Source organism: Varroa destructor, unplaced genomic scaffold (assembly GCF_002443255.2).
Source record: "Varroa destructor unplaced genomic scaffold, Vdes_3.0 BEIS01000001.1, whole genome shotgun sequence".
NCBI classification, from domain to species: Eukaryota; Metazoa; Arthropoda; class Arachnida; order Mesostigmata; family Varroidae; genus Varroa; species Varroa destructor.
In genome coordinates this window covers 42029054-42038868 of record NW_019211454.1, presented here as the reverse complement: position 1 = coordinate 42038868, position 9815 = coordinate 42029054, and the positions used below count along the sequence as shown (strand labels likewise).

Sequence of the window (9815 nt, the reverse complement as noted above, 5' to 3'; positions counted from 1 at the left end):
AATAATGATTTATATTAAAAAAACGTGCATAATATGCATAATGTTATGGCTATGCATAATGTGACATATGCCATTATAGATATGTTGGCTATAGATGAAAAAATACTAGTATTGTGTTGTTTCCATTCATAGCCTGTTCTATGAACAAACTATGCCAGCAAGAATCATGAAAGTTAGGGCTGAAATTTTGTAGTCAAGAGGTGTAAATGCGAAGAATCGAGTATGTAACATATCGGTTATGTTAGTTCAATGCTTAAGTGAGATCCTGAAACTTGCTCTTCTTGCTAGCAATATGTAAATAATTTTTCTTTTCAAACCGGAGAATATATAGACATTTTACATGATATGCAGAAGTATAGTCACTTCTCGTCTAAATTCTTCAGCATTCTATCGTCGACTTAATTCTAGCACGAACTATTTGGATAATCTAATCTCAGGTACTTGTTTTTGCCTCTAGTAATACGAACTATTAACTAGCTAACTTAACAACAACTAGGATTTGAAATCAATAGCTGCTCTCGTTTGAACAAGACTGGATTTAAAGAGTCGAATGTAATAGTTGTTTTTTTCAGATTTTATGATACCTGCTATATTTTCTTGGTATATATTGATTCACGTGTATATTGTAACTAGCATTAATAATCAGAAAATATTCTCTTGGTGTCCCTCGTAATTATGTTTTATGTACTTAGGGGTCATTCGCCTTTTTTACGTTATCACATTTAAATAATTATACTTAAAATATAATAATAATAATAATAATAGAATAAAATATATATATTAAAATATTATACTTAAAATATTATGCTATTGAGGTGGCTGGTTAACCCGTCAAACACTTTTAATATATGCGTATCAACGGATCACGCCACATTATACAGACTTATATATGATTGCAGGCAGGATGGAATTAAATATCGTTTCAATGATATCTGATATATTGACGCCCATCCGTTTTGAGACTATTGAATATATATTTGAACTGTGTATGTATTAGTTTCTCCACGTCTCCTAATCTCTTTCGTCTTTTGAAAGACAAACGAATGGAAATTTTAATCACTAACAAAAAGCTGTCAGCTCCATTTGTTTAATTCACCCGCTTAATTACCTAGGGTAATGCACGGCCGAATACACTCCACGTATATGCAGGTGTTCGCTTATCATGAAGTTTAGTTGTACAGATTCTAACTTAACTATCTAGTCTTCGCGTAACTACGTTTCGGTGAATTATTTCATTGTGCTCAGCAATTGGTCCTTAACAAATAAAAGTCACTATAGAGATCACCTAACCTATTGGCAAGCAATATATGCGTGAGATAATTTCTATTCGACTTATCAGTAAGTATCAGGTTATTCAAAAACTCACCCATCACTATTAGAACATATCTAGTTTTGCTTACTTCCAAGAATTCTGCCTCTTCTTTTAAGACTAATGTTTCTTCGTACAGAAGCCCTGCGTTCATATTCCCGTGGTTGTCATTGTTGTTAGATAAACGCCATATGGAATACTGAAACTGTATGCCGGCGGGCTTCAAGTGGAATGTGATTCCACTCACGCGCTGAAGCACCATTACTCACGTGATACCCGACAAAAGCACTCATGAACATGAAAAGGCTGATATTGTCTGTCTTGTAATACGAACGGTTGAATGATCCTGTCGCTTTACGTTGTTTTCACAACATGTTCCAGGATGAAATTGCTAAAAGAAAACAGCAAAGGTTTTTCAGACAGCGCTCAATGGCGTGCGATAAAAATAGAAAAAACAAATTACTGTTTTAGTGCTGATCATGTAAAAAACACAGAAGAGTTATTATAATTCTAATAGGAAATATCTTCGACTTCCAGTCATTTTTCAGAAATATATCTAAACGGCTTTGAGATATTAAGTCCGAGTTTACATCTACAAATACTGTTAATCAAATAGGTCTTTTTACCTTTTAGTGAGTTATTGAAACCAAAAAACAATGCACACTTTTTAGCTACCTGAGACCTCTGATCTTCGAATCTCTTGAAATTTCATTCACTTGGTACTTTGCCTGCTATAATTAATATGTGATGAGAATTTCTCGCAAAGGCTTAATGGATATTGAAAAATAGGATTTTTAGTTTACAGTATTGGATACTTTCAAGTACAAGAACCTGTAGTATGCATAGCCACCTTAAACTTTAAAACGCAGTTCATATCATATACTGTATATCGCATCTCAGATGCACCACTCTCTATGTTTTCGAAGATTTTCGGCATAGATTGTATCAAATTTCATAAACTTTATAGTCTATAATAGTTGCCTGACCTCATTTACGCAGTTAAAAGCACAGTCAATATATTAGTGATGAGATCAATCAAACGAGCCTTAAAGGAAGCTCGCCTTTATAAGTTGTTTAAAAATATTGAACATCTGCTTTCACTGCCAGTAACACTATCGTGCCCTGACAGTACACTCGTTGTACGAGAAAGTTGTGAATACGTATTGTACACATTTGAAAACCATTTCATCTTAATGCGCGGGTACATTTGCTATTCTATTATGCTATAACGGGCAGGCTATTCCCGCCTGCTTCCCTTTATATTATTCTTTTAGGATTCATATAGTACAAAACATCTGCTATCTGCCAAGTTTTTATTTTGAAATATTAGTTGCACTCGAAAATACAATGTTCTTTCTATTCTATTCAAGCGTTTTTTCATCTGAATGGCTTACTGAACTGACAGCCCACTTTAAAATACCGCAGCACTGAAATAAGAATAACATTATTTTTCTTTGGATCCTTGGAAATCATTCGTAACATATCTCATGAAAATTTAAATAAATAAGAAATTACTAGTTTTGCAAAATCCTTTACTTTGAAAGGCCGATGAGCAGATTGCAATAAAACTTGTGTTTTAATGCCATTTTACCACGCGCATGTCAATTAATAAGAATCTAATTCTGCGATTTTTTTATTGAATCGTTTACCCTACCGTTCCTATAAACAACATTTATGTGTAGGGATATCGTAATAACAGTATGCCAAACTTTTACCATATATTGTTACAGTGCTATCTGACAAAGAACAAAACCTATTTCGTTCAAGTTTAACTGATTGATAATCAAACTAATATCGCGGGATAGAATAATCTCAATGCTTATTTACCTTTTTGTATTTGCTGGTCTCATCAACATTTCACAGGCGATACCTCATAAATAACGAGCGCATATAGCGCATTGTCGCAGAATCGCCTCAACGAGCGGCGCTTAGCTGCACCGTTCTTCTGCCAGACGGCTGAAACAAAAATGAGGGAAACCCGAAACGAGATACCCGGGGGAACCTCTCTGGAGAGGGCGGATTCCCGATCGGCGCTTATGAAGTTTGTTGACAGGTCTGTAGCTCCTTCCATGATGAGAGGCTATCTATTCAACAGAATCTTAAAACCAAAACTCGTGCTTGTGATTTACTACAGAGGCAGAAGATCAACTTGTGAAGACAAAACTGCGGATGTGGATGATGTTAGCAGATATACTGAGTTTAATCGAGAAATTCTCAATTGAGTATAGTGCTTTACATATTCCAGTAAATAGGAACGTAAAGTGATCAGATAACAGTAAATTTATAGATGAATTTTAGATGACGTAGACGTTGCTGATCGTCGTGAGCAATATCGAAGCGAAAGCTTTTTGCATAGACATTTTAGAACTCGAAAAAATTCTTTGAATTGTCGAATTGAATTTTTGAATACTTGAATTATTTTCGATACTCGCTTAAAAGTAATTTAACGTATTATAGACAAACCCGCATATCTACAATATTGGATTTCATCCGAAATTTGCAATAAATAATGGAAATAAATAATCTTATGTTAGATTTTGGAGTCTACGAACATTTTCTTATGGGAAAACCCCACCTATAATTGCTTCATATGCACCGAGTATGGAAAAATAATAATCTGTTACAAATTGCTGTTTTTGCTCTCTTCTTTTTTTGAAACTAAAGCCTTCTCAGTCTTTTTTATACGTAAATTTCGCATTTGTAGTTACCGTTTCTACTTTGGTGGTGGGTAGCGGTGGCTTATAGTTGAGCAGGCAAGAATAACAAAGCTTCTATGTCAATGTTTTTTAAACTGGCCACCATTATATTTTGCATAGTTTACCGCTGGTATTTATCGATTACGTCAATTGCCTAGCAAAAAAGCTTGTGCACATTATATTTCACTTTGAGGTGTTATCAAATGATATATTGCCGTGCTTTGTATCCTAGGACTAATATGTACCTTCAACCGTGAGTCGCGTCGGATCGAGCCTATAAACATTTCGTTGCCGGACTACGTTTTCTACGATGATTAGCGCTACGTATGAAACGACTTTTATTAATTACTTACAACGACGATGACGATATCATATATACCGTTATGGCTCTTACAGATTAGTTTCACGAAAGAAGCAGATGACCACGCCAGGTGCGGTGAGTGCGCCGGTGTACCACGAGCGACAACTGAAAGAACTGTGCGCTTTGCACGCGTTAAATAACCTATTTCAAGATGGAAAGGCGTTCAACAAGCATATGCTTGACCAGATATGCCACAGGTAACCTGTCTACTGCGTAATTTATACTAAGTTGCTCAGATTTTATATAGCTCTTTATAGTAAAATGCGTCGGAATTCCAAAGAGACATTTGTGTGATATCTTTATAGGTCAGGTTCGAGGCGGATATGGCAACGCTGTCAATCGCGCGTTTCACGTCCGGCACTTGAACCGTTAGGCATCGCTTTGGACATCTGGCGATAGCACGAAGCGAAGTGTGTTTACGCCTAAATGCGTGTTTAGACAACCACGTGTTTTTAAGTTTGAGACACATACAAAGCGATGTAAATCTGAGTAATTAAGTTAATACGTAGCACCTCACAGCCTCCTAGGAATAGGACACTATTGCACGAATCATAACTAAAACATCTAAAGATAATTTGGAAAAAAGTAAGGGATTAAGCCTAAAACAGAACAATGAATTACTTTTGTTCATTTCAGTTTGTCTCCGGATCATCTGGTGAACCCACACAAAAGTGTACTGGGGTTGGGAAATTACGATGTGAACGTTATCATGGCAGCCTTGCAAAGCAAAGGTTTCGAAGCCATCTGGTTCGATAAGAGGAAGTACGTATTCACCGCTCATGCATGTATGACATAAAGAAAAATAACTTGGTCTTACACAAGTAATTGTTGTAACACAGAAGAAAAACCTTTGTTTTAAAGAAATATTTAATATAGAAGCGATTGCGTGGTCCGTTATTTGTCGTAGCTGATTATATCGATCTGCAAAATGTATGTGAATAAAGAGAATGACCTAACACCATTTAGAGCTGCTGTCGTTCGTACTACGATAATACATCCAACTCAATCTCGTTGATCGACCCTTCGATAAAACACTATCTGAGCATGAGCTATTCCTATGACGAATTTGTTACATGCAAACGTCCATTTGACACAATTGTGTATATACTCGACCTGGCTCTTCTAATTTGCCACTCGGGTTTGTACATCTGCATTACAGAGATCCATCCATGATTGACCTGGCAAAGATTCTAGGTTTCATCCTTAACGTCCCTAACGAGCTCAAGTTAGCTTTTCTTCAGTTCCCTCTATCCAGGAAGCATTGGGTAGCGGTACGAGAAATACGTCAACTTGTCACCGAGCCATACCCCGTTTGTGAATTCTACCCCGGGTCGAGGCCACGCGGCGAACCAGCAGGGCTATTTTTCAACCTCGACTCAAAGCTCGATGTGCCGGTATGCATTGGTGGCGAAGAAGATGTTATCAAATTTTTAAGAGACCAGGCAAAATCAAAAGAACGTGAAATTTTCATTGTAGTCCGACAAGACATCGGCAAGGAGTGTTACAAGCCTCAGCTAAGATAGTTGTTAAATAACGCGTGCGGCTCAGAATAGGTTAAAAGCACGTGAACAGCAACTGTCTGCTGTAATTCGCGCAAATTGACGACGTAACAACAACGACAGTATCTACGATTATTTCTATTATTAGGTTATTGATGTTGTTAGCATAATTATCACAAGCAATGCTGCCAGCGTATTGCATATGTTAATCATGTTCAGTGGATGCCCAATCGATTAGAACAGTTCATTTTTGACACTATTCTCTTTGTGGGGTTATATCAGACCTTTTTGAAATCGTATGTCACCACCTGTTAGAATCATACAAGACTCGTCTACCCTCCTTTTATTTCGTAAACAAAACATTGTTGTACAGTAACCCATGGAGGCACCTGTAGTCAAGTACCACGAAGGCATCAAAACTATAAATTTTACGTCATTACACATTCCACTTGCGACCCGTCTACCGAAAAAAGTGTCTTCGTAGTAGAAGATAAAATCCCATCGCGAGTATGCTATGGTCAATTTTTGCTGTTCTTACTGCCAAAGCGGCAAAGAGGATTTCGAATAGTTTGTAATTCAACTGGATCTTTACACCTTCAAAGTACACTTGGAAGTACGACGACACTGGCTACATTGATTTCAAATGTAACGTACTACTAAGCGGAGTGCCGTAATGTACTGGGTGATTTTATTTGATTGGCCTTCCACTCTATTACAGAACGAAAGTAAAATTTTATGGCGTCCTAGTACTCTTGTTGATAATATGAATACTGAAATATTCACTGCTGCGCTGTTGACGGCGCCTATAAAGATGGCCTAAACTGTAAGCACTAATGGCATCATGCAAACTAATTTTTTTAAATGAAGTAGAGCTCTAATGGCATGTCTAATAGCGGGTGATCTAATAGCACTAATTGCGACAGCGAATAACATAAACGATAACTGCGGCAGCAAAGGTCAAATCAGTACCTATCAACAAATTTTATCGTCTGTCTTTCTAGTTATTTCAGTGGCCTGTTGAAATGTCTAGCCCTTCTCACGATGATCCTCCGCCTTTATCGAAGAAAAGAAGCAAAGTAAGAGAGGAATGGCCGAAACACGCTATGTATGCAGTGATGTTAGTATTGAAATAAGCCGGTATATAATTTCAAGTGTAGATTAAATCCGTCAGCCAACAGTCGAGAAAGCCGTGTGCTGCAAAGTGTTGTTGAGGACTGAAACAGCTAACTGACAGAAAATGAACGAACGCTAAAAGGTGTGAATGAAACCAAATAACAGCACACGAGGCTTTGAATAAGAGTTGACCGGGCTCAGATTTGGGTTTGGTTCAGGTTTTCGAAGCTTCAGGAATGAAAGGTGGAAATGTGTGGAGTAGAATAGATGGAAAAAACAAGTCCATATGACACCACTAATTTGCTCTGCTTATCGCTGTTCGTTATTTCTAGTAGTTGAGAATTTTATTGACATAGTACAGGTAGAAGAATGGAATGCAGAGGTCATCGCAAAGAATGGAAAACTAGCATACCTTAAATGTGTAATGCGTTCATCATCATCATCCGTGATCGTTCATTGGTGACAATATAGAAGGTTCAGAAACTAACTTCATATAAGTTGCCATGAATATATCTGCGTGACGCAATAAGAGCAGAACTGCTGAGAATCGATTGTCTCAAATTATCAGTCAGCTCGAACGCTGTGCGTGATAATCATAAACGCTTTTCTCTTGACTTTTTCTGAACGCGGGCTTTTATCGCTTAGACTGATCCCAAGTCGAGAATTTAATGCTTGTTATATGCAGGTATGGCTCGCGGAACCGTGCAGTGGCGATATTCGAAGGAAAAATGTAAACGTCTTGTCTAACCAATGTACGGCAGTCACAAAAATCGCCGTGTATATATATATATATATATATATATATATATATAATGAATGAATTGTTTGTATAAATGGTTCACAAATAGTAAAAAAACCTAGAACAATGTAACGCTACTGCTAAGTAAGCTCTTGGAGAGTGCTGTTCTTCTCATAGACCCGCCAGAATTTCGTCCAGGGATAACTCGTCTGAATTAAAAGCGGGTGAGCGCATAGTTTGTGTAGTGCAACATATATTTTTCAAACACCGCACTGCGCATTCGGGTCTTCAATCTGTCAATTTTATAGCGGCTCCATATATATAGCGAATTCAGAAGTTAAACTCTATCCGGTTACGTAACACATCACGCACCGGCGCAGCAGTTTATATGCGTTCTGTGGGCAAGGCCTGTTTTGTTGGTGAGTATCTACAAAATATAATTATTATTTAATGAGTGGGAAAAACGTGTTATTTAAAAAGCCTCGTATTGTTGTTACAGGCCAAGAGGCCTACTGGTAAAGTCATCCACACATGTTCTAGTGGTGGATAGATGTTATACAATAATAACCAGTGAAAAAAACGCTAGGCAATGTTGGAGGAAGTAAGGGTTTAAAAGAATGTCTCTCAATATAATTAGGGTGATGTATAACTGTATAGGTATCTAATTGTGTGAAGCAATCAAGGAGAGTTTAAAATCAAGTACAACTTTGGTACAGGCTCCTTGTTCTGTTTGAAATTGAGAATGTTTATGCTTGTATGACTGAGGTGTGTACATGAAGGCTGTATCATACGATTAGTTAGGAGAAGCGCTTGATAAAATATGACGAGAAAGGGAACGAGATTAAAAGATGAATGCAGGAAATATCGAGAATGTACGTATTTTGGTTATATTAATTACTTTGTATTTTGATCATTATTATCCAACTGATTATGGTTCATGTATAAACTACTGGTTTAAGTACGACTTCGTTTGGCTGAAAGCTAAGAGTTTTTGTATAGTATACACAATAAACTGAAGCAACGAAATCCTGATGCAGATGGATTGCTTTTCTAGTACAGGTCTTCTTCTTCATGTTCATAATAAATTGACAATTGTTCGTCTTTTTCTAGTACTAAAAGCTAATCTAGACATTCAGCTTGCGCACGGCCAGGTCTCACTCGTCGGCGAAACGGACAAAATGAAGGTATCAGTGGTAGCATTTTAGGAAAATAAACTATTAAAACAACTCTAAGAAAAACTTCTTGCTCATTCCTTCATGTCTTGGTCTGACACGAATCGTCAGTCTAAATGCATTACGACGCAACGACATCTGTATTTAAGTATTTTCGAGTTACCGAATAGTTTTATGACGCCCAAGTATACGTGTATGTGCGTACGTGTATATCTGCAGATATGCGGTCTTAAATGGAAGTTATGGTAGAGTCTGTGGTGTGGACTGGAGTAGTACATTCGTAGAAATCCAAATGAGAAACTCTGTGCGGTTACACGTGCATATGATAATACTTATGGGTTAAGTGACGCTTGGTTTGAAAGCACAGCCGCTCTTCTTACTATGGGTTTTACCGCCTTTTCACACTATCATCGTTCAGCACCGTGAAATACAGTTCATTAGTAGAGAAATATCTAGAGGTCTAAATGTGTGGTGCGTGGCCATCCACAGAGAACTACATTTCGGTCGTCACCAAAAACTATTGTAAATGGGGTGATTATAATTGTACGATTATTTATTTATAAAGAAAGCTTGTTGATCAGAAAAAAACAAACAAATCACAGAACATAGATAGCATTTGTCCTTTTTTTTGAAATATCAAGAATTATATAATCAAAGTATCCTCTCTGACGTCCTGCTGTGTTTTGCCTAGTACGTTTAATTCTTAATCGCTATTCTCGTGAATATCAAATATAAGATAGCTTAATATTTATTTGGAGAGGGCTTGCCTATAAGCGTGTATGGTGTAAGGCACTCTTATTGTATTATTATCGTGTCTCACTGCCAAATAATAATATAAGTCGTCAGCCGGGCGCGCTAAGCAGGTATCAATGTTTCGACTATTCCTAGATTGCCTGTCAAGAGAACACGAAATTGACAAAATGTAT

The 9815-nt window shown here is 37.1% G+C and overlaps 1 protein-coding gene across 1 annotated transcript; it reads left to right on the top strand.

Annotated features, from left to right (window-relative positions):
• Window positions 1-3143: 3143 nt before the first annotated feature.
• Josd (Josephin domain containing) lies at window positions 3144-8770 on the top strand. The gene is made up of 5 exons (XM_022817383.2): window positions 3144-3362; window positions 4402-4563; window positions 5003-5128; window positions 5526-5760; window positions 6867-8770. The coding sequence occupies exons 1-5, from the start codon at window positions 3277-3279 to the stop codon at window positions 6996-6998; spliced, it is 741 nt and encodes a 246-aa protein (XP_022673118.1). The 5' UTR covers window positions 3144-3276; the 3' UTR covers window positions 6999-8770.
• The last annotated feature ends 1045 nt before the right edge of the window (window positions 8771-9815 follow it).

Bases quoted from the DNA above. Each gene is read 5' to 3' on its own strand.
- Josd (XM_022817383.2), top strand. From the start codon at position 3,277: ATGAGGGAAACCCGAAACGAGATACCCGGGGGAACCTCTCTGGAGAGG. The intron at 3,363-4,401 runs GTCTGTAGCTCC...TGGCTCTTACAG, and splicing joins CTTATGAAGTTTGTTGACAG to ATTAGTTTCACGAAAGAAGC. The intron at 5,761-6,866 runs GTATGCATTGGT...CTGTCTTTCTAG, and splicing joins ACTCAAAGCTCGATGTGCCG to TTATTTCAGTGGCCTGTTGA.